Here is a 25,757-nt window from a genome sequence, read left to right as displayed (position 1 = left end):
CTATCATTCTATGGCTAAAGGTCTGAGAACTGACTGGACCCTCCTGGAGTGGAGCATGGAGGGAGAAACAGGTGCAGCTACCACTGAAACTGAGACATGGATCTAGTAAGGGTGATATGGATTTTGATGGTGATTATTCGTGGTTGTAAGTACTATGCCTGATCGTGTTTACAGGATTGGGCCCTAGCTGATTGTATAAGGGAAACTATGAAAATGACTAGACTACGTGCTGTAAAATGCACAAAGTAAGCGGGTGGAAAAATAGAAGAAAAATATATTTCTCTCTAATCTTTCAGTTACAGTAATCTTGTGTGTTACTTGTGACAACTGAAGGTAAAATTTCAGACACAGTGTGATTTTTAGGTTGACTGTATTCCCTTTTGAACAGACTATTTAGTGATTCAGAATTAACAGATCTATTCATAAATGCCAGGCAATCACTTTTTATCCCATACCATGGCTAATTACACCAGTAGGGGAGGGAAGCAGGGGTGGGGCTTTCCTTGTCAGCTACGCAAGCACAGATTTTATGTGAATCCATATCTTGTTTAAATAAGGCCTTTCCACTTACCCACATGTGGTTCAGAGGAATCCTAACCTTTTGGTTTTAGGAATTCCACATTTTCTGATAATCATGATCCTCCCTCCATAGTAAGCTAGTGCTTTCCTCAAAAGCTAACACCAGTGCTGTTTCATTCTGATTTCTATATATTCATCTTTTGCTCTATTCTGTATTGCGGTTTATATTATCCAGCAGACAGTGGTCCAACTCTACTCTCTTATGTTGCTGTGTATGTAATAATAACAATAATAAATTATGATTGGTAGCGTTTAGGGTCCCAGGTAGGAATCAGGACCCCACTGTGCGGGTACATCTACACTGCAGCTGGGCAGCATGATTCCCAGCACAGGCTAGCAGACGCATGCTAGCTCTGATTGAACTAGCGTGCTAAAAATAAGAGTGTAGATTTTGCTGCATTGGGCTGTGGCTCAGGCTGGCTGCCCGATTCCAAGCTCACCTGACCTCCTGGGCCTGGGCTTGGGTGGCTAGCCCGAACCACTACCCATGCCACAACATCCACACTGCTGTTTTTAGCATGCTAACTGGAGGAGACCTAGCACAAGTCTGACAACCCATGCTGGGAATCATGCCTCCCAGCTGCAATGTAGGCATCCCCAGTGTGCCCCTGCCCTGAAGAGCTTGCACTCTATGTGTAGGAGAAGAGATAACAGGAAGGAAATGACAAACAGCCAGAGGGAGTCAGTTATCAGTCATACAGCAAGTGAAAACCACTCTCTCCCACATGCCATCAAAGTCTGCAAAGAAGGTGCACCTCTGTAATGCAGCTGAGGCACTGCAGTGTAGGGAACCAGAGCCGTATGGGTCAATGTAGGCTGGAAGTAGGAGGCAAACCTGCAGAAGTGTAAAGGTGTGCTCCGAATTAATTTACAGCACCAGGTAAGGATGATAATGTTACACTGTCTGTAACAGGTTAAGTGATGCCTACTCTGCCTGCTACAAGAAGCTTCCATTACCATAATTGCTCTTGAACCAGGGCCTTCCATTCTGCAGCATATAGTGCTGTTCCCAAGTCCACCATTGTTGATTTTAAAATAGGTAATAATGTTTTAGGAGCAGTTTTCAGTATTAGATGGTGATAACTCTTAACTGACAGAAAAATTCCTTGAACATACCATCTTACTACAGTAAGGAAAAAATATATCCAGAGTTCTTGAAATGCTATGTAAGGAAAACCGAAACCTGTCCTCTTAGGCTTAATCCTACTTCCATTGAAGTCAAAAGAATTTTTAAGCCAATGGGGATATATTTTTTAGACCGAGTATACAATAGTGATTGGTAAAACACTTTTTTCTAATAAAAGCTATCATTCCCTCTCTGCAAAAACAATAGAGTAAAATGCAAATTTCCCAAGGAATTCCACTGATTCCATTCTACAGGGCTTTTGCTTTTCAACACTCTCCACTTGATTCTGGCTCTACTAAGGTCAACTTTATTACTCAGTCTTGAATAGTTTTGGTCTTCCCTGTGCTATTTTCACCTTTATTGCTGATGCTGTGTGTCAGGTTATGCTCTAAAACATGGGAGATCTAGCAGTGTGGCAGATGGTGGGGAGGGACATTCCAGCTAAAAGACAGCATATACCTAGATTTTAGAAAATGTAAGTTTTAAATTTAGAAGTTAAAAAAAAAACCTGACAGAATATTTTTAAACGTGACTCCAATATGCTGATGTATTGCAATTCAGAGTGAGTCACTTGACACTCAGCAAATACAAAGAAGACATAGTAATTTAACTTCCAGTAACCTTATAGGGTAGAAATTACAGGGTATTTTGGATGTCAGACACACACACACACACAATTTTTTGGAGTATCAGGGACCCTTTTCAATTGAATAGCCTATTTTTAAAAGGGTTATTGAGGAAAATATTTTAGCTCTTGAAAGGAAAGAACGAAACCTTGCTCTTTAAGGCTGATACATGAAAGCCACACTGTACCTTGCAGTAAAAATATGTAGTGTTCAGGCAGTAATATTCTGAAGGCAACCAGAAAATCCTTGTTGGACCCAAAAGACAAAGTCCTTATGAATTTGCAAAAATGATCTGTTAAGACTTTCCTGGACTGGAAGAGAAGTTTAGCAGTATCTTATAAAAGACTGTTCTGAGAGAGAAAGATTATCTGAAATGACATTAGCAATCACTATACAGGAAAGCAGTAATGAGTTGTGAATCTGCTGAGTATATATTAATGTGACTTGAGTTAATTTCCCTCAGGGTTAAAATCTGCCTAGGATGATAGACAAGATGGCACCCATGAATTGTTAACAATCATTTCTTCAAAAATCCTTTTATAACTTTCAAAATTTCAGTTTGTATAAGAGGAAAAGGAAGAAATAGATAAACATATTCTACATTCCCAGTGTTAGAATCCACTTAGCAGTACCAAAGAGAGCGGGGGGCACTTTAACTTAAAGAAGGTTGGCCCTTTGTATCCATCCCTTATTGCAAAATAATGGATGGAAGATGGAGTCACACTTGGACCATGGGAACCCTCCTTTGTTAGGCCACTGCTGACCAGCAGAACTGCTACAGAACACCAGTTTACAGACATGGGCCCCAGGTTTGTTTTCAGCTTGTAGTCAGTGGGGTTGCACTGGTAAAATGAAGAACCTTCTGGCCCTTGTCATTAATCATGTTCTCATCCCTAGAGGATGGACTGGTGGGAGACTACAATTTTCATCCCCTGCTATCATAAGTATGTGTGAAAGTAAGACGGAATCGTACTGGCTCCTTGGGCCTCTTTTTTATTCAAATCATGGCCAACCCTTGGTTAATAGAAAGAACCTTTAAATAGATAAATGTGCCAGAGGAATGGATAATGCTTTTTATAGTGTCACTAACTCCAGCTTCTTTGTGCTCGGTGTCATTTTCTTTAGATAATTTTCTATTCAGGGAGGCTCTGCAGCTATCCTGAGATGTATCAATTTCCAATTAACCAGAGGTGGAAAGCTGAAAGAATTTGGATCTTATAAAGGAGGTCTTGAATCTGTCAATATAACTGTAACAATTATTTTAGGGAGAATAATTACTCTCCTCCAACCCAAATCTAGATTTTTTTCATTTCACTAATAGGCTTTTAAGTTATCTATATTGGACATTTATGCCTCTATGAGCCAAACAAAGTTACTACCAATCCCAACATGCTTAAATGCAGCCAGTTCCAGTGTTACTTTTGATTCATAAGTTTTATTTCACTTTAAGGTTTACATTAAATAGTCTTCTTTTTCGAGAAGAGTTCACCAAAATGTGGTGTTAAAGACCTAATAGTCATCTCCAGAATGCTATTTGCATTAAAGGAGGAAGGGCTGACTTCTCAATTGATTGTACTGCTAAATAATTCATTTGGCCCCCAAGGCTCCTTAAAAAACTGATCACTGGATGTAGCACCACTGGATGAAATAGCACGGTGAAAGGTTTGAGGCTATGGACAACTTCGATGTCATTACTTTCCCTCGATAAATCACACCTTTCAAATGAATGTCTCAGGATTTTTTCTTAATAATGGGGCCAGGTTGTGACACAGACAAATGCATTTCTGGTGTCTATTTTGTCTAAGATGTCACTGCTGTGATCTTGTAGTCGTTTAGACTTTATATAAAAGAGCTGTGAGAAATATATAAAAGAGTTTGACATTTCAGATTGACCAGTGCTCACAAACAGTCTACATTTTGAATGTTCAAAAAAGAACTAAGTAAGTTAATGGAAGATAGGTCCATCAATGGCTATTTAGCCAGGATGGGCAGGGATGCAAAATCATGCTCTGAAGTGTCCCTAGCCTCCGTTTACCAGAAAGATCACTTGATGATTACCTGTTCTGTTAATTCCCTCTGGGGCACCTGGTGTTGGCCACTGTCGGAAGGCAGGACACTTGCCTAGATGGACCTTTGGTCTGACCCAGTATGGCCATTCTTATGTTCTTCATTCTCTCATTGTGTAAAACAGTGGTCCCCAACCTTTTTTGTCTGGCACATGCCAGACGACGAGCCATGGAAGACCATGGCGGCGGACGAGCATCTGCTGAAATGCCGCTGACAAGTGGCGTCATCAGGGGTGGCTCTAGGCATTTTGCCTCCCCAAGCACTGCAGGCAGGCTGCCTTCGGCGGCTTGCCTGCGGGAGGTCCCCGGTCCCGCGAATTCGGCGGCAGCCTGTGGGAGGTCCGCCGAAGCCGCAGGACCAACGGACCCTCCGCAGGCAAGCTGCCAAAGGCAGCCTGCCTGCTGCCCTCGCAGCGACCGGCAGAGCGCTCCCTGCAGCTTGCCGCCCCAAGCACGTGCTTGGCGTGCTGGTGCCTGGAGCCGTCCCTGGGCGTCATCCAGAGACATCGCCGCCAAAATGCCACCAAATTTCGGTGGCATTTCGGCAGATGCTCGTCCGCTGGCCAGTATGCGGGCGCACTTAAGATGCCCCGGCGGGCGCCATGGCACCCGCGGGCACTGTGTTGGGGACCCCTGGTATAAAACATACAGAATCACTCCAATCATGGTTCCATTGAAGTCAATGGCAATGGCAACCCCCTGACTGACTTCTATGGAGCCAAGATTTAAGCCTGGTCTTCCCAAACTCAAAACGTATTGACCTCTAGAATTCTCAGCTTGATGTACGGAATTTTAACTACTTAACTGTAATAATATCTAGCTTTTATAGAACACTTTTCATCAGCCGATTTCAAAGTGCTTCACAATCTTTAATGTGTTTATCCTCACAACATTCTCCACCCCACCCCCAGAGAGGTAGGGAAGTGCTATTATCCCCATTTTACAGATGTGAACTGAGACACAGAGAGACAACATGACTTGCCCAAGATCACTCAGAAAGTCTTTGGCAGAGCAGAGAATTGGACATGAGTCTCCCAAGTCCTACACTGGTGCCCTAATCAGTACACCAGCCTTCTTCCCTATAATTAGATAACTGTAATTGTTAATAGGAGTTGCACAGTGAGAGGTCAAATTCATATTATGACGCACCTATTAGGTCACATTTACCCCTATTTCAGCTGTGTCTTAAATGAAGTTCTACCTGCTTACACAAGTGATAAGTATTGGAGATGAGTTTAAAATCTCCTTAGAATGCTGTTTGTCTGAACCACAATATTCTAGGGCTTAGAGTTGGATGAACAGTACAAAACAATTTCTGAGCATATTGATTTGATTTCCAATGCATTCGCTCCTTACATGTTTATTTCTGAGTTCACTTTCTGCAAACAATTCTTCACATTCTTCTGGCGTGAATTTTAAATTTGCATGTGCAGGTACTTGCACAGAAATACATACACACTCATCTACTCAAGAAACAGTAACAATACCAACCAATAACAACCAACCAACACAGCTCAAACAGTGAATATCTAATATAAAATATTCAAAGACAACTTTTATAATCAATCCATAGAGTTTAAAAAATGCACACAAAAATACTTGAATAATTTTGAAGAATACGTAAATTAAAAGCTATCAAAGTTTGCATATGGATATTCTGTGAGCAGAGACAATGGCTATCTTTATAGAATAAATTATCCATTATTAAGTATTTACTCAGTTGAGAGATAAAAAGTCAATGGAGTGTGACTTTCAAAGCATTCAGTGTTGGCTTAACTCTGCTCCCATTGAAGTCAATAGGATAAGAGTGGAGTCAACACTGAGTTCACTTGAAAATCCTACTCTGTATGGCAAACAAAAGAAACTTGGAGTTTTTAGTTATACTAACAAAAGTAAGAATCACAAAGGTGAAGAGTTGATTACAGTAGGAGACTGGGAATCAGGACTCCTGAATTTTACTTCTTGGTCTGCCAATGATTCATTGTGTGACCTTCAGTCACTCATTTATTTTCTCTGTGCCAATGTTTACCAAGCTGTCTTGCATCCGAAGAAGTGGGTATTCACCCACGAAAGCTCATGCTGCAAAAACATCTGTTAGTCTATAAGGTGCCACAGGATTCTTTGCTGCTTCTACAGAACCAGACTAACACGGCTACCCCTCTGATACTTAATTCATGTGTGTAAAGTTCTTTGGCATCCTCCACTGATGAGAAGAGAAGTGCAAAGTATGTGTGACCCATGGACTTCTTGGTGCCAACTGACAGAGGGCTCAGAGGTGCATAGGGATTAGAAGGATCTCCTGGGTCTGATATCTACATACAAGTTTACCAAAGAGTGTCATGTAAGGTCTCTAGTGAAAGCCTGTGTCAGGCTGGTCTGTATAATCATTGTGAAATGTATGCATGGATAATATGTAAAGAGTTTTTCATATATACTGAAAATTATGTTCTGCAGACCGGTGACTTGGGGTTGGTCACCAAAACGTATTAAACAAGGTTCTTTCAGGCAAGAGATGTTTTATCTATCAGTCTGGCTAGATGTAAATTGAGTATGGTATGGTCCACAAGGGACACCCATTTACAATCTGAGCCAAATGCTAATGAAGGGATTGTGAAATCTTCCAGAGAGGGAGTTTACAGGAAGACATAAACCAGCAGAAGGTAATCCTGCTTACAAATTAAGACGACAGATTTTTGGACTATAACTGTAGGAACAGAGTTACACTCTGCATTCTTTACCAAGAGGACAAGTTGAGAGAGCGGCTTGTTTCATCGGAAAAAAGGAGCACATTCTGAAAAACGCTGGTGAGCAATACTAGAGTCTAGAATGCATGTTATGATTTTATTTTATATGCAACCTTTTGTTTCCAATACTTCCATCTACTGCTATTACTTGAATCTCTGTTCTTTGTTAAATAACTTCTTGTTTTTACTATAAACATATCTAAGTGATGTGTGTTGAGCAGCGGGATGATCCTGAGATAAAACTGGTAAGCTGGTATGTACTATTCCTTTGGGAACAGCAGATCTGCCAATTCTGTGAGTCCCCAGTGGAACAAGGGCTGGCCGCTCCAGAGGGATGTTTGGAGGAGTCAGGGGTTGGAGTCTACCTATTGTTACTGGTAAAAAGAGAAAGGGACTTGAGAAGGCCTGGACGGTAATGCTTGTGTTACCAGAGGCTGGTGCAGTTGGGGAACGGCTTCCTCACACTAAGGGGAGGTAATAGTGAGATGCCTCACAACCCATGAAGGTTACTTAATTGATGGCAACATTCACCCCCCTTCTTCCAGAATCTGTCTGGTGCCTTTACATAACTGTTTCAGTCAGCCACTTTCCCTTCATCCCTGTTTGTCAGCCAGAAAAGATTTGTCACTGTGTGGAGATATGGAAGAAACTACATACTACCAAATCTGTATTAAATTAAATGTTTACAATGGAATTGAAATTTCTATTTTCATTAACACATGTTCCAAAACTGAATCTTTACCACTGAAAATTAAGCCAAGTTTTGTCCAGAATTTGAAAAATGGTAGTAAGGAAAAGCCTTAATAATCTGCACACTTTATATTAATTTGTTAACAGCATATTAGATCTGGCATTAGGAGAGGCGTATTAGTTTTGCTGCCTACTGCTTATGCAGTATATCTTCTTAAGTGTAATATTACAAAATGTTATGTACAGATCTGTTGAACAGTGTTTTTCATTTATCACAAATACATACACCTACTTTGCTACCCACTTTTCTTCATGGATGAGTGGCCAGAACTCTGGATGTCTGTAATATATCTAATTATACAAGAATAAAGTATAAATTACAATTTTAATTTGCCCTTTCTTGCTTCATACCATTTAGGACATTCAGCCCTTTCTCTTTGTCCAGGAAACTACAGCTCTTTTCCATGCCCTCACATCCCATTAGATTACCACACCTCCTCCTCTTTGATATCCCAGACAATCACTTTCTAATCCATCCAAAATGCAACTGCTACCATGATCTTCCGGGACAGACAAGCTATCTAGATCACTCTGTTATTTTAATCTCTCCAGTGGCTCCTTAGTCTTCATTGCTTCAAATTGAAATGTCTTGTGCTTGCCTACAAGACCTTGCATAACTTTACTCTGCCTTACTTTTCTTTTGTTTTCTCTCATCTTATTGGCCCTTGCCCTTCCATTCTACCAGTGATTCCAGCCTTGAGGCCATTTGTCCTTTTCTCCCACAAGCCTCTATGCACCCTTTTTCATATTGCATCCTACAGAAGAAATGCCCTTCCTGAGCTTGTGCACAAGATGAGTGCATGCCTTCAACTGAGTATCCTGTGTGATTGTATTCTAGTTATCCTCATCAATCCTCACCCCATATGGTCCCTACTTTTTGACAACCTCCCTCTGTTATATCCAGAATTTTGGCTCTGATCCTGCAAATATATGGAACTAACTTTCCTAGATAGATTCATAGATTCCAAGGCCAGAAGGGACCATTCTGATCATCTAGTTTGAACTTCTGTATAGCACAGACCATAAAACTTGCCCAAAATATTTCCTAGAGCAGATCTCTACAAAAAACATCCAATCTTGATTTTAAAATGGTCAGTATACACCACAATCCTTGGTAAATCGTTCCAATAGTTAATTACTCTCACTGTTAAAAAGTTATGCCTTATATCTAGATGAAATTTGTCTAGATTCAACTTCCAGCCATTGGATCATGTTTTACTCGTTTCTGCTAGATTAAAGAGACCATTAACACATATGTGTTCCCCATGTAGTTACTTACAGACTATAATCAAGTCAGCCCTTCTCTTTTTCAAGCTAAATAGATTGAGCTCTTTGAGGCTATCACTGTAAGGCATGTTGTCTGATCCTTTAATGGTTCTCATGGCTCTTCTCTGAATCCTCTCGAATTTATCAACATCCTTCTTGATTTGTGGGCACCAGAACTGGACACCATATTGCCTCAAATAACCTTTCCTCATCTACTCAAGATTCCTTTATTTATTCATCCAAGCATTGCATTAGCCCTTTTAGCCACAGTTTTATATTAGCAGCAAAGAGTCCTGTGGCACCTTATAGACTAACAGACGTATTGGAGCATGAGCTTTAGTGGGTGAATACCCACTTCGTTGGATGCAAGAGTGTTATACTAGATGCTCATGTTCAATTGATTATTCACCATGACCCCCCAAACCTTTTTCAGAGTCAGTAGAACTATTGACTCCAATAGGACTAATCATGTGGGTAAAGTTAATCATGTGCACAAGTATTTCCGAGATCAAACTTTCCATGTATAAACTCTTTGGGGGAAGGGACTGTAGCTTTTTAAGTCTTCTGTGAAGTACCCAGAACACTTTGGAGGCTATAAATTACTAAATAAACAGGAAACTAAAATGTACAGGAAGTTACATGTGTAGTTAAGGTTACAGAAAAATTGCATTGTTATATTGTGTTTGAAAAATATTAATTAAACCCTGTGATAATCAATATGCACAAAGGAGTATACTTATATATGCAACCTTAAACTAGGCTATAACGACACACGGGCCCTCAGGGCACATGTACATGCCCCAGCGCACTTGTTATGGCGCTTAGGCCCTTTAAAACTGGGAGCTGTAGTTGCAGACAAATGACAAGGAGCAATCATGTGACATACAGGAAATTAGGTACAGTATAAGGATTCTTGCCTTAGGGGTAGGGGCAGCAGATGGAAGAAACCCAGGGTCAAAGAAGTCCTGGGTTCTCCATAATAGCCTGATAAGGCTACTAAGAGGGAAAGGTGTTTCTCCCTTCCCAGCTGATGGAAACTGAAAATACCTCAGATGGTTAGTAGCCTGTATTTTGAGTTTATTTGTTTCGTAACTCTTGTTTGAAAATTAAGTCAGCATAGAGGAAAGGGTTTGGGGCTGAGTTAGGAATTTTATTCTACCTTCCTCGCCAGTGAATTTGCACTGAATTTGTATGGGCACTTTGGATTTTTGAGTGCTTAATCATGAAAAGTTAATGCTCTATTAATGTAGTTCTTTGTATGGAATTTCCTATGTTTGTAGGGTGGTGATGGGGAGAGTTAAAAGAAAAAGACTAAAAAAAACCCCATAAAAGTTTCAGTTTCCAGGGCTTTGAAGCTCTGTTGGCTTGCAAACAACTGCAAATAGCACTTATAAATTCCATAATTTAGAAGTATTTGGCAAGTCAGCACTGAAATGTCACTTAGCTAACATACCCTAGGAAGTCCACATAAGGGAGCCCCTCTCTTGCTGGTGCCTTTCCCAATTGCTGAGCTTATAATGTGCACCAGAGTGAGGCTCCTTCTGTAGAAGTCTTCCTGGAACTTGGGTGGAGGAGCAGCATTGCAATAGGGCAACCATATTTTGCAAAAAATACCTATCAGCTGTTTAGCATCTTTGTTTAGACTATTATAGCAGCACCTGACTGGTGTGTATCCTAGATCTTTGACACTGAGAAAGTGGTTTTGGGCTTATGAGGAAATTTCTCACTTATCCTTCACTAGGCATTGTGGGACAAAATTCACATGTCTATGTCAGCTTCCTCCAGTAAAGATACCTTCTAGCAAAAAAATGTTTCTGGAGGGGGAATGCAGCAGTACAAGTTATCTACAATGTCCTTTCTAGCCAGGGCAACTGGGAGATGTGCAGATCCATCATATTCCTGTTGCAGCCTCCATTTGTGGGGCTTCTATGACACCTGTGGCAGAGATTAAAATTGCCCTCTCTGCCAAAACCCACAGGGGGAAGGCAGCAGTGGAAATTCTGCCTTCCCTTAGCCAGCAGTGGATTCCCCCACAGGAATGGTGGCCCTCACTAGATTAGAGGGTGGAATTTGCACTTCCTTGCATCAGCAGGTGGGTATGATCTAAGCGCATCTGATTTAGATGATAAGACAGGTAGAAATAAAAAGCCCCCCAGTTAGAGAAATTTGCAAGTCAACTAAGTAGCTATGAATCCACAGCCTGTCACTATACAAAGACCTCCTGCTATACACAGTCAATGACCAAACAAGTCAATGATAAACCAAGGTTCATACATATAGTAAAGTGCTTTTTTTCATAATCAGGAAAAATATTCTCCAAGTCCTGAGATAAAGAAATTCATCCTTTGTGAAAGGGGTTATTTAAAAAAAGTTTTCTTTAGTTTGGCTGTGTCACAGTTTCCTGAGTTTCCGATTGATTTAGTGGCACCCAACAGTGCAATGGAGGGGCTTTAATGAGAAGGATGTAAAGGATGGGGAGATCCTGCAGAGTTCTGGAAGCATTTAAGCTTTTTCTAGTTTGGGGAGATTTATTTTGCACCTTAGTTGGAGACTGTAATCATCTGGGATTAAAGATGGTGGGTTCCTCAGGGCTCCAAATGCAATGCAGAATCCCCCTCCAGGGGATTTTGGGGGAAAGTCATCTGAGAGTTTCTCTGCTGTTTTAGTTGACCTCAGGCTTACACTAGACATCTGGTCTCTTAGCTCAGAAGATTTTTTTAAAGAAGTGCAAGCTGTAATTTTAAACGTATAGTACTTTGCTCTTAATTCAAAGTAAAGGGCAGCAAACATTCACAGACATAACAATGTAAAAGCAAGAATAATGAATCCATTCCCATCATACTACTAATGATCTCAAACCTGATAAGTCAATGTCAGTATTTTTAAGTGTGCTTATTACACATTAAAAAAAAATTCTCTCTGAGCCAACATGGATTCGAGCACCACAGACTCTCTGCTCATACCCTGGGGAAGGAAAGGCCATATACTTCATAGTTGCTCTATTCACTGGTGACCTCTCCTCTCAGTTAAGAAGCAGAATTCATTCTGAAGGAAGAAGGTCCCTTTATTGCTCCGTAACCTGAATAATGTTGACTGTTATGAAAAGCCTTTGAGTGACTGGAAAGAGAGGAAATCAGAAGACTCCACCATTGGAAGATGTGAAAACTAGTTTGGATAAATCACTTGTAAATATACTGTACTTCAGGTATTCATTGGCAGTGGAATGGATTACAGGCCCCAATCGGGCAAGTGGATCTACAAAGGAGGACCCCTGTGCTAGTGTGGCAATATGAGATCTGCCAGTATGGGTTCAGGGGTCTGCCACAGGGATCCAGCTGCAGGACTGGGGTCTAGATGATCTAATCAGTCTTTTCCCTTTACAACTTTATATATATATATATATAATCATAACTTTATATATTATATATATATATAATCATAATATTATCTTCAATTCAGGTTTTTGTATATATACAAAACCCTGAAATAAATAAACAAATAAATAAATATTTCAGGGTTTTGTATATATACAAAAACCTGAATTGAAGAAAATATTATGATTTAATTTAAATCAATACATTCAAAATTAGAGCTAACAAAGTGTCTTCGGTTCTCCTTGCTCATAGGAACTGCAGTATATGTACCTAAAATCAGTAGATGGCCCATTGTTTCTGCAACACCTAGAATACCAGTGCAGTTAGATCAGAAGTTAATGTGTCACGCTCATATAACTCTGAATTTCCCTGGTTCTGTCAGTTTAAACAAAGACTCAATGTTCTTTGAAGTGCAGCTATTTGTATTCCATAGAAATACATTTGGATTGGTTTTCAATCACTCCACCCAAATAAAACATTTACCTGGGCACAATAATCTGATTCCTCTACACAGTAAAAGTCTTAAAAGCCAATACCTCCTTTTTAGAGAAAAGTCTTTGTGCTGGGTTTTCTGTGCATTTCTTGAAAGCTAATAACATTAGCCCTGATCCTGAGAAGACTTATCAAATGACCAGGGCCTAGATTTTAAATTACAGCTATACTGGTGTAGGTTAATTGTATTCCAATTCCCTTTCACAAATCCAAAGGTCAGGAAGAGCAGAAGAAATCTTGGCATTACCTCACACAGGACCTGTGAGAATATTTTATTTGATTTTTATTTACATGAGTTCACACTTATGTGTGCTTTGTATTCAAATAATGAGAAAATAATCTGACATGTTGTGTTTCGCCTGGTTTTGCTGTGAAATCATGTGTTTTTCAGGGTACAGAGGCAAACCTATCAACTGGCACAAGTTGGCTGGAAAGGGTTTTGAACCATAGTAAGCCTTTTGATGAACCTGGGCTGAATTTCGAGCCTGTAACAAAACCTGTCTGTTTTCAGTGGTTTCAGGTTTTGTTGCAATCATTTCATAACATCCCTAATTATAACTTACTATGCAAGTAGGAAAACACACTTCAGTAAGCAAGTTCACATTTTAAAATTGCGGGGAAATGTCATCTGGTGTAAATAAATGTGAACTCTGATGCCTTTACCTATCATTTCAAGTATTTTTAAAGGGCCTAATCCTGTGCCCATTCAAGTTAGTGGCAAAACTCCCATGGCATTCAATGGTGCAGGAGGATCAGGATTTTACTGCATAGCATACATTAGGTCTGGATCTTGTAAACTGCCACATTCCTGCTCTGGCACAGTCTTGTTAAAGTCAATGGGACAACACGTGGGAGAAAGGATCAGGCCCCTATATAGTACATATGGAGATAATCGAGTAGACGGTTTATTCCAATGCCAATGCAGTTAAATAAGACTTAATGGCATTACAAGCTACATGTGTTGCCAGAGAATGTGTGTATATACACCCCCATCCCAATGATAACTGTATATAACAGACTGGCTCCAAAATGTGTCGAGCTTTGCATCTGGGGGTTTCATTGAAATAATACCCTCCTCCCCCCAGTGCAATATTTATATTTTGAAAGAAGAGGAACTCCAGCCAAAGCAAATCACTGAGAGCGTGGAGTAAGTCTAACCCGTGGCTAGGATGATTCCGGTCTGCCAGTGCAGGGGCGAGTTTGTGATCCAGCCTCTTTCCCCTTTGTTCCCCTTGCTGGAGAAGAAAACAAACCGCGATCGCCCGAGACAGAAGCGTTCCCCATCTCTCTCCTGCTGAAACTGCACCCGCTGCCCGGGAGAGGAGGCTGCTGCACGAGAGAGGCCGGGGCCGGCGGCTCCAGCAGCAGCTGGTGTGCCAGTGGCCGCCCGCCAGGCTGCATGTCCGCGTGTCGCCAGCAGGAGGCGCTGGCGGGCCCCGCTCTGGCGGCGTCTGGGCTCCGGGCTGGAGTCCCACATTCCCCCTGCCCAGCGCTGGGAACCGGAGGGTTTGACGTGCGCGCGCGGCTCCTCCCCTCCCCTCCCCTCTCGCAGAGCGGCAGCAAAGTAACTCCGGAGTTACCGGGAGCAGCCGCTGCCGAGCGTGGCCGCGCCGGGCTGGTGCTGCCCTCGGGGTGGTTCGGGGGCGGGCCCGAGGGCCGCGGAGGAGGAGGCGGAGGCGGCCGCAGCTGGCGGGGGGGTTCCCGGCGAGCCCTGCCCGCGGAACGTGCGGCTCGGGGCCAGCCCGCCCCTCTTCCCCAAACTTCTCCAAACTCGCCATGGAGCCGGGAGCCGGAGCCGCCGCCTGGCTGCCGCTGCTCGTGCTGCTGGCCGGCCGCTCGCCGGCCCGGCTCGGAACAGCCCGAGCCCAATTCGCGGCAGGTAAGTGGCCCCGCGAGGGGTGCCCTGGGGAAAGAGCCCCCGCTGCCGCTCGGCGCCCACAAGGTGCACGGTTGCGCTGGGGGCAGGGGGTGTGGTGTCCCGCTCCGGCCCGGGCTGCTTCCCCCGGGGGATCGGAGCAGCGGGAGGGGAGCTGGAGCTCAGGTAAGGAAGCCCCCCGGGCGGGTGGCGGCGGCGGCGCCCTGGAGGGGGCGTTGTCTCGGGGTTCTCCCGCCGGAGCTGCGGGGCTCGTGGGGACTGGGCGATCCAGCCCGGCTCGGTGCGGGACCGCCTGGGTTCGCCTCCAGCCGCTCCCTTCCTCCTGGGCGCGAGGGGGCTCGCACCCCCCCCCCCAGCTCCGCACGGGGAGAAGGCAGGACTTGGGGGGCTCTCGGTGTCCAAGGGGATCTCACCGGCCTGCGCCTCCTTGCTGCGGGGCTTGGAGAGCGAGCGAGCGACCTGGGCATTTAAATGTCTCGTAAACTCTCTCCCTCTCCTCTGACCAGTTTCCCAGGTAGCGTTTGTGCCGGAGCTGTTGCTGCTCCCTTTGTTCTGGGAACTTTCTCCAGCGCTGGGGGAATAGCTCCCTATATGTTCTGGGCATTGCTGTAGTCTAGTTTCTTTCCTTTCGGGCTCGTTCTCTACACACAGCAGGGGATCTGGGACGTAAAAGCAGATCAGCCCGAAGTTTCCTGCGGTGGGGCTGGGCTCCCGGTCGTCTCCAAGAAGTGTGATTAGGAAGGGGTGGAAAATCCCAGCTGCAACTCTCAGCTCTGGAACGCGAAGGGGTGGTGGCGGGTATTTGACTGGGTTGTAACAATCCCAGTTTTAACATAGCTTTAGCCCCCCACGTCCAGTCTTCCCCCGAAAGAGAGGGAGGGAGCTGCCAAAACAGATTGGGCCATCGCAGTCTGATTTTTCTAAACAAACAAGCTGCACCCCGAATCAGGCTGATTTCTTCTTTCCCCTTGCATTCGGTTGCCTGTATGTGTTGGGACAACTTTCCGAAGCGCTGTTGGTTTCTGCTGTCTGCTCCTCTGTGCGGTGGTAGCCCTCATAGTTTACCTGGTAAATAACAGGAGGGGTACGGTCCGCGCTCGTCTGCCAAAGAACTTTCCTGGCCAAGCTCCCACCTTCACATGTAACCACTTGAATGGTGCCTTCCGCTCGGGGTGGGGTCGTTTGATTTTGCAGAAGAGGTAGTCAAAACGATGAGATCGTGGAAGAGTTCACATTTCAGAGGAGTGTATAGATTTTTGCTGTTCTTAGGTTAACTGATGCGAGTTTACAACACCACCACAATGAAAACATGTGGGGATTGCCCAGTTTAAAAAGCAAAGCAACACCAAAAGGGGGGTGCAGGTGGGGGAACCCAACCAGGGAGAGAGAGAGGTGAATATTTAGGTGGCAGCATACAGATGATGAAATACAGCATACAGAATAAAAGAGGTTCTGACCATGTTAGACAAGGAGTGATATATGCGGAATGCAATTGCTGTGTTTAGTGTATGGTCAGATAGTAGTATAATAGTAAACATGCTGCATGCATCTCTACTGTAAGATGGAAATCACATTTTGGGCTGGTTTCTTCTTGTGAAGCATTACATACAAGAACTGTACAGAAGATTGTTGTTTCATCTCCCCTTGTCCTCTGCCGCCCCCCCTCCCCCTCAGTTGGGTGCATGAGTTTGAAAAGATGTTTGAGCCCTATCCTATTGGGACCTTAGTTCATTGATTGAAAATTTGAACTAGAACATTGCTGTGATTGAAGGTATATGTATTCATGAGAATATGAAATACTGTTGTCATTGCAGCTGAAGTGTAACATTTTAATTGTAAGAGAAAGGTGTTGTTCTGTTCTCCTGAATACAGTTCTTCCTCTTTGTTAGAACGGTGGCAATTTTCTTTTAATCAAGAAAGATAAGGTGAAGATGGGAGTCGTGCTGATATGCGCGGCTTGTGTTCTATGTGACTGACTTGGAGGTGTATAATAATTTCATATATGCTTACAGAAATTGTTAGCAAAGGTAAACATTGATGTATTGTGTGGTAAAGGTCTTCACTGGGGAAAAGAAAAGAGGAATACAAGATGTGCAGCACTTGTTTTCCTTACAGTTGATATTACAGGGCTGGCTAAATATTATGCTAAGGCAGAAAATACCTTTTATGTATGCATCATACTATAGAAAGTAGACTGATAATTTGGCTATGGCAATATGAAATGACACTGACTTGACAGTGTCGTATCAATGTACTCTCTCTCTCTCTCTTTATATATATAGCTTTCTACTTCAAGACCCTTGCTTTCACAAACTTGTGTATTTGCATAGAAATGTGGTCGCTTGTGTGTCCTAGGCTCCCATTATATTTCATGTCTTAGAATGTGTTTTGGTATTTAACGGAGACCCCAAAAAGTTGTCAGTACCTTACAATTTACAGGGAGTAGAAGAGAATGTAGGATTCTGACAGTAGGTAAAGCCTGAGTGAGTTGAAGAACTGCATCTGGAGAAAGACATGGGATTAATTTATTTCATCTACTGAGTATTTCAGTAGCTAATGCCTTCACGTTCTAGTGCTAAGCATAGGATGTGCTGATGTATCATACTGATCAGAACTCCATCAATTAGAAGGCTGCTCAGTCAGACTCTTTTAAAGGTTAGAAGAAAAATAGCATGTTCTGACAACATCAGCTACAAAATATGGAAGTTTAAGATTTTATGTTTATGCATCATAATCAAGACACTTGTGGCTGAAAAGTCCTGTTAAATCACCATGTCCATCCGCCTGTCAGTGCAACTGTTTTTCCTTACTGTGTATTTCCTGTATTTTCTTAATCTAGTTTTGAATATCCCAGTTTTAGTAAACCTATACACACTTATTCTTTCGCTGTCACAAGCCAATCCCTGAAGCCCCTTAATTACTTCTGTTCTCTGAATTCTCTTCAGAATTCTGACATCTTTCTTGTACCAAAGGGTTCAAACGTATATGTAGTACACAAGGTGAGGGTGTACCCCTGCCATACAGACTTTCACTCTAGCCCACGATGAGATGCCTCTGTGTATGCAGCCAAAGACACATCCACTTAGCTGCTGACTAGCACCCCAAAGTTTTTAGCAGCATTACTGCTTTCTGAGTACATTCCTTTGACTGATTCCTGCTCCCCTCCCCGTGTATTAGCCTGCCATTTTCAAGTTAAAGCTCATTCTAATTCCACTCCAGCTTCCTTTGTATTTGTATTCATGCTTGCCGACTCATAAGAATTTAAAACAATATTACTATTCATCCTTTCTTCCTGATTATTAATAAAGATGTTGACTCAGTTTGGTCTGCTACCAATATCTGAAGTACCCCACTGACACCTCTACAATGTATCAGTCAAAATGATATTTTCTTTTGTTTTATGAGTCCTTCACACTGTTATGAACAGTGGCCAGATTCAAGACAGTTTAAGTTAATATTCAGGTTGGATTGTGTGATATGCTATATTACAGGGCTGGCCAAACTGTGGCCCACAATCTTGTTAAAAGCAGCCCTCCTCCAAATGGGTTTTGTGATGCCTGCATTCCCTCCCTATGTATTCTACGAAAGCACAGGGAAAGGAGATGAGGTGGAGCAAGTTAAAGAGAAATGCAGGGAAAATGAGAACAGCAAAGAAAAAAGAGCAAGATGGATTTTGAAAGGAAATAGCTACAAATGGAAATTTTCTCTGTCATAGACTCCCCAGCCCCATCATACATAAATGACACATGGTAGGTGTCTAATTTTTTTTCTTTGCAATGGTGCAGGCAGACACATTTTTAACAATTCCTGTCCCTTAGTATGCTGTTTCTTTATGCTGATGTTTCTTTCCATCCTTCTTCTTTTTTAAGATGTAATGGGAAATGGCCCTTCAACTTGGTATGTGCCTGTCACACTCTGGGCTAAAACATTCTGGCAGTGCCGGAAGTTCACAGAAGTCTAGCTATTTCATATCCAGGACATTCTTCAATCTATGATTTTTGTAGTTCAATAAGGAACTGATCAATTTTACAATTTGTTCATTATAAATAGATGCTGCTTACTGCTGTTATATAGTAGCAGTTAAGACTTCTTAAATTTTTGAAAAAAAAATTACTGGCTTTCATCCAGCTTTAATAGCAATATAATTATATTACCTGAGGTGATATCCATTTCAACAGTTTATAATTTTATATTATGTTAAATACAACACATTAGACTAAAATTCCTAGAGATGGATCAGCCTTATATGCCTAAAGCTCTGAAATTTAAAATTTTATCTCTCAGAATATGTTTTTAAATAGGGACAATTAAAACAACTTAAATATAAGGTCCTTGTATTTTAAAAGGTCAAGACTTTGTAAAATATTACAAATTTAAGGAATGATCCTGCAAACTTTACATGGCAGTAGTCTCTACAAATTAGGACTCTCTGGATGAGCAAAGGCTAAATGTGTTAGGATTGCAGGGTTAGGCCCTTGATTAACATGTTCATTTAAAGTTTAATAGAATTTCTTTCTCAAAGAAAGAACTTTACTATCTTCGAAATCTGATACAGTAGAGTAACAGAAGTGTTATTTCTTTTATAAGGAATTTATAATAATCTGAGAGCTAACCTTGATATAGGGAAACATACCAAAATCTTTAGCCAGGCTTAGTAAAATGAAATTGTTAATGTTTCATTTTTATCTCATTGTGTAAAAGGTTTAGGCAGTTACTAAAATATTTTTTAAAAATACTAAATTAGGAATTAAAAAGGTTTTTGAAACTAGAGTGACCCTTCTAGTATTAAAGCAGCTAAAGTCTCGTTGGTATTTTCTTACTGATTATGTTCAAAGTTGTGTGTAGTATACAGTCAAATGTTATATATACACAGTCTGTATGTGTATATAACATTTTAAAGAAGATTAAGATTTAAAAAAAATAGTTTAAAAACTGATAAACTGCTTAGGTGATGATGTCATGGACTATATTTGCATTTTCCTTTGTATGTTGGTATTTCTTGTATATGGGTTTGTTAATCCAAGGCCCCAATCTTGCATAATTATTTGGAGTAGTGGGGCCAAAATTAATGGACAAACTATTACAATTGTGAGCTGTGGATTAAGTTCCAGAGTGTAGTTTGTATTAGCTAGACATTAGTGATACTTCCCGATTAGTTTCCATCTATTAAAACTTAAAAATGTAGATATAATCTGAAATAATGAAATAGTTGCTTTACTATTTGTGGTGCATGCTTTTTTCATTAACATAGGTCATATGAACTGGTGGATGGGCAGAAAATGAGGCATATAACATTAAAAATAATTTTGGTTGTAAACCTTATAGCAGAAACTGTATTTCACTGATCAAGTGTAGAGCCCAAAACATATTCTTGCTGCTCCTATGTTGTACACCTTGTTAGGTGGTAAGCAGGAGGGGAGAACTATTTTCTCTGTTATTGCACATTGAGTGTATATGACTTTGAAGAACTATTAAAATGCTGTTGAAATAATAACAGAATAAGCAATTTATAGAAATGCCTGAGAATAAAAAACATGTTGCAATTAGAGTTGCCAGTTTTGGTTGGACATATTCCTGGAGGTTTCATCACATGACAATCTTAATTCCTGGAGATTCCAGGACAATCCTGGAGGCAACATTAGCTGCAATGTTTCCTAAAATAATAGGCTCTCTATGCTTGCACAGCAGCAATATTATGTTAGAGGCCAAAGTTTATAGTTCTAGTTAAACAATACTCACCCACCTCCCAGGTTGCTTGTTGAATATTTATTTAATCTTTTATATGGGTGCTGAGCAATTCAGTAGACTCTTAATCTTTTTTGAATTGTGGAGGGTAAGGTCAGAGTTGACCATTGTGAGGATTGTTGACATACTTAAGGAGTTCCATTTACTTTGTTTAGCACTTGGCAGGTAGTTGTGCAATTTAGTTGCTTTTGTTTGTTCAGAATGGGGGTGGGTTGGGGAAATCGATGTAAAAGTTTAGGGCACTGACACCATGGATTGGTTTGTATCCAGAGGAACAGTGGTGTTTCTTTGTTTTGCCTTTTGTTCTTGAAATTAATTTCCACAGAAGTTCTAGGTGTGTTTTTTCTTAATGAATCTCTAAGTGTGTTTAAATGGTCCATTTGCTCTGCTGTGTCCATTTCCATAGCCAAATCCCTGTCTGAGAGTCAAGATTTTGTCTTACTTGCAACAATTCACCGGCAGTTCTAAAATACTGAATAGATTGAAAGATGCTTGCTGACACAGACAAATGAAAACAAGAAAATTCAAGTTAAGAACCGCCTGTCTCCCACCTGGCAGCAGTACACAGAGCTGAGAATACACTGAGGTTGTGGACACTACGCCTCAGCTCTCTTTGAGTTTAATTGCAACCTCGTATGACCCCCAGCTGTGTAATTCTGCCTTTGGTTCGTTTGCAGGATTGGGACCATTATACTACGTATTAAGGGTGAAATCCCTGTATTTTAAGAGTGAGAGTCCTCATTTCAGTAACTTCTATCCCAAATGTAAAATTCTTTTAGTGAGAGTCTTGGTTTATTGGCTGTCATGTTTTTAACACAAAACAAATACTTTCAACTTTCCAGAATCAGTGAGAGATTTTATCCAGCAAAACAAAGAAAAACCCCTCAATTTTTATAGACTCAAAAAGTACTTATCAAAACTTTTAAAATTTGTTTTCTGGGAACACACATTAGTTTTTACACTTAAAAACAGTTTTAAATTTCATCTGAGAAAGACAGAATATATTGATTTACAGCTGTTCTACATGCCTTGAGAGAGGATTTTTTTTATGAGTTTGGTTGACATAATACCATGGCAGTGCATATTGGCATAGCCATAACCCTGTTTTGTCAGTGAAGCAATTGAGTAACATATTTATGGAATGATTATACTATTGAGCTTGGATCTAAGCTTGCTATCATGTAAAGACTACATTCTTGGTAGTAAGTGGCTGCAGGATTGAGCCCTGAAAGATGTGAATTTGTAAGCATGTGGTTTAATACTGCTACAATTCCCAGAAAATCATACAATTGTCTAGATTAATTGAAAAATGCAATATTTTCCCACTCTCCCAACTGTCTCACTTTGGGTACTTATGAATTATGCCTTTGTTTTAAAGCCAAATTTTCTCTCTTCTGTAATTTAATGGAGGCATATTCATGTTATTTTTACTGTACATTGAATACGATATTTACACTGACTGGTTGAGTTGTATGCTGTGTGTGTGTGTGAGAAATATACATATAGATATCACATTCCCTTAGTGTAATAACAAAGCAAAACCATACTGCTGGCTTTGAAGATAACTAACTGGCAGAGAAAAATGCCATGACAAAACAAATTTGATTCTAATTTAAAATAACTTCTAACAGCTTCTGATAAATTATGTCCTTTGTGGAGTGGAAGCACTAAATTTTATAAATGTTGTAGCTTTTAATTATGATTATTGCTAAGTAGCATTTCCATGTATTATTTTTCTGTAGTTTTTAGTAGCTTGGCTTAAAATACCTATTGACTTTAAGTGCATATATCATCCTAAGGGTATGTCTATACAGAAGCTGGGAGTGTGCTGGTATGCTAAAAATGGCAGTGTGGCCACAGCGACTCAGGCTAGTCAGTTGAGCACAAACCTGAATGACCCTATGGGTAAATACTCATGTGGCTAGCCCGTGCTGCCATCTGTGCCACTATAATCACATTGCTATTTTTAGCATTCTGGCTGAAGTAGAGCTAGCATCTGTCTAGCTGCACTAGGGAGCAAGCTCCTGGCTACTGTGTAGACATACCTTACAGTTGATAAGCACAAGTGCCTTATACTCGAACGTTTCACTCGGTGGTTCCTGATATCCCATCACGAGTGGCAAGTGAAAAATACAAAAACTGGGTCATTTTCATCCTGTATCTGTTGGTGGTAATAGAACAATTCTTCCACTTGTAACAGCTTGTCATTTGGTATCTTTCAGCTGAATTTCTTTCTCACCTTCTTATACAAATACAGGGATAAGTCTTTGATTTTTAGCAGTGAGACAGCAGTCAGTACTTAGAAGGGCAAGTCATCAAAACCTAGTAATGTAAAGTGTAGAAGGCAATTTTATATTTTGTACAATTGCTAACCTCCGATTTCCCTCTGAAAGCACAATTTCAGTATTTTCTCTATTTTCCTTCCTGTGGAGGAGGGCTTCTTCAGAGAGATGAATATTACCTTGTTGTAAGTGACCTGCAAATAAATATATATAATAGGCTTCTGCCCCTTTACTGCTTTAGAGATGAAAAAGGCCTGAAAGATGTGGATCTGTTTGTTCCCCTCTGCTTGTTTTTTTTTTTAACCTTTAGAAATACAAGGAATGACAACTTTGATCTTCCCAGGTTTTGCGGGAGGACTTCTGAAGGGCCTTGGAAGATAAATATTGTTAATTCTTGCACCTTAAGTGAAGGGAGAAGATGTTGAGTCATAGATGTCCTTTCTGTGAACTGTTAGTCACTGAAGTTAAGCAGCTATTAAATGGCAAAGAAATAAAAATAAAAAATAATTAATCCACAGTTAAGGTTGCTTGGTGATAGTTCATGCCCTTCCAGGACATGAAGTACAGCAAAACTCAAATTTATGAAAACCAGGAAATACAGAATTAAGGAACATGTCCTTGTAATGTTACCTCTGCCCCCCTAGAGCAGGCAATAAGCACTGGGAATTATCTGCATATACTGCAGCTGCATTCAGGGTGTGAACTGGTGCTTATTGAATGGTGGAGGCAGTGGGTGGAACAGGTAGCTAGAGGTTTGTTTGTTCGTTGAAGAGCCGGGGATTAGCTTGAAAAGCCAGAGCTGTGATTATGATATGAAGAGATCAGGGTTTGTGCCCAGTACGTATCTGAGTAAAGGAAAGGCAGCATGTGTATCTTGACAAGCTATTGCAAAATTGTACAGGTTGTCTCAATACCAAGGTATGGGGGTGGAGTGGGGGAAGTGTTTTTACCACCATAATTAGATCAGTAATGTCAGTAATGACGTAGGATATGAGATAAGTCTCTGGGTTTAGTAATGGGTAAGAGAAAGTATGGGTTTAGATGGTATCCTGTGAGATAGTGTGAAGAGTTGTTAAATTTCCCTAACATGGTATTTTGTCATGAAAGCAGACTAGGGGCAACTCTACAGTTAAAACGCTGCAGCAAAGATTCTACGTACATGGATGGGAGGGCTTCTCCCATCAGCACAGGTACTCCACATACCCAAGAGGCAGTAGCTATATTGACGGAGAATTCTCTCATCAGCCTTGTGCTGACTACATTGGAGGTTAGATAGGTTTAACTGCATTGCGCAGGGATGTGAATTTTTAACATCCCTGAGTAATGTAGTTATACATACCTAATTTCCTAGTGTACACCTGTCCTAAGTGGTTGAGTGTAGGGTAGGTTCAGGTTGCATCTTTCCTTTACAGTGAAAATGCAGAGTGAAAGTATGGGTGTTTTGGAGCTCTCAGAGAGGGCAGAGTTAAGGTTGTGTGGGTGTGTACTTCAACCCTGTGTTTCCTGGTTTTCACAAGTCTGAATGGTGTAGTTCTGGAAGGGCATGGACTATTGCTGGGCAACCTTAACTCTAGACTGTAGGTCTATTGTGAGCAAGGGCATGAAACAATGAGCAAAGCATGAATTTACAGGAGCTTTGTCAATATGTAAAAGATGTAGCTAGTTGAAAAGAAATAGTAGGATAGTAAATGTGTGATAACTTGCAGCTGTGATTTAGCATTTAATGCAGCGTGTGAACAGCTCATGATCTAGGTGGGAATTGGCTACAAAAACTGGTAGACCAACTGTAAAGTGTGTGATACGATGCATTAAATGTAGACGTGTATAAACTGATTCACGATTATGTACATTGAATGTGTGGTACATCTATACCCACCCCCAAACTTGAGTCTGATTAATTCATTGGAGCTTTGCTGTATGCCAAATAAAAAATCCTGAGTGACCAAACCTGGAGTTCTTGGGAAGCTGATGGGAAAGAGATCTCGGAGGAAATCCCAAAGTAGGTTAATAAAGATTTTTTTGCCATTTTAATTTTATAGTTCTTTGAGCAGACAGAAAAACGGGGTTGGTATGAGGTGGTGGTCACTGAGGCAGTAGTAGTTATCATGTACGTGTGCAGTTCAGACACTCCTTTGGTAAAGTAATACCTAGCTCTTACATAGCCTTTTTCATCAGTAGATTTCAAGAAGAGAAACATCATTAGTTTCTCCATCTGCACAAAGAGAGTAAAGCATAGAGAGGTGAACTGACGTGGCCAAAGTCATTCAGTGAGCTAGTGGCACAGCTGGAAATAGAGCTAGGTTTTCTGAGTTCTAGTCCATTGTTCTCTCTAGTAGACCCACACAATTGCTATGTGATTCCTAAGTGCTCTCCCTTCCTTTTCTCCCCCCCCCATCCTTTGTTACAGTGGAATGGTAAAAGTGGTCTTGCTTTGAAATATTTGGAGAATGTGGTTTTCAACAGCTGGTGAGAGAAATCTCAGGTCTGGTCTACGTATGTCTCAAGAACGTGGCAGTTTTATTACATGGTGGTTACGGTAATTTTAAGCATAGAATTGTAGAAATGTAGGCTGGAAGGGACTTTGATAGGTCATCTAGTCCAGTCCCATGAACAGAGGCAGGATTAAGTATTACCTAGACCATCCCTGATAGAAGTTTGTTTATCCTGTTTTTAAAAATCTCCAGTGATGGAGATTACTAGGTAATTTGTTCCAGTGCTTAACAGCCTTACCTCTAGGAAGTTTTTCCTTATGTCTAACCTAAATCTCTTTTGCTGCAATTTAAGCCCATTATTTCTTGTTTCGTCCTCAGTTTATAAGGAGGACAATTTAT

General features: G+C 41.1%; 1 protein-coding gene across 13 annotated transcripts in view; it reads left to right on the top strand.

Moving 5' to 3' along the window:
- The first annotated feature begins 14,695 nt into the window (after positions 1-14,695).
- Positions 14,696-25,757, top strand: part of PTPRK (protein tyrosine phosphatase receptor type K) — a 576,479-nt gene continuing 565,417 nt past the window's right edge. For 3 of the 13 annotated variants that reach the window (XM_045008692.1, XM_045008693.1, XM_045008690.1), the window contains exon 1: positions 14,697-14,902. In XM_045008692.1, the coding sequence (XP_044864627.1) occupies positions 14,800-14,902 (103 nt within the window). In that variant the 5' untranslated portion in view covers positions 14,697-14,799. Of the gene's footprint in view, positions 14,903-25,757 lie in introns of all 13 variants that reach the window. The other 10 variants (XM_045008699.1, XM_045008695.1, XM_045008698.1 and 7 more) reach the window with 4 other exon arrangements.

This window comes from Mauremys mutica, chromosome 3, assembly GCF_020497125.1.
Source record: "Mauremys mutica isolate MM-2020 ecotype Southern chromosome 3, ASM2049712v1, whole genome shotgun sequence".
NCBI lineage: Eukaryota > Metazoa > Chordata > Testudines > Geoemydidae > Mauremys > Mauremys mutica.
Note: the sequence above shows the minus strand (reverse complement) of the source record. Positions and strands in the feature narration are given on the sequence as shown.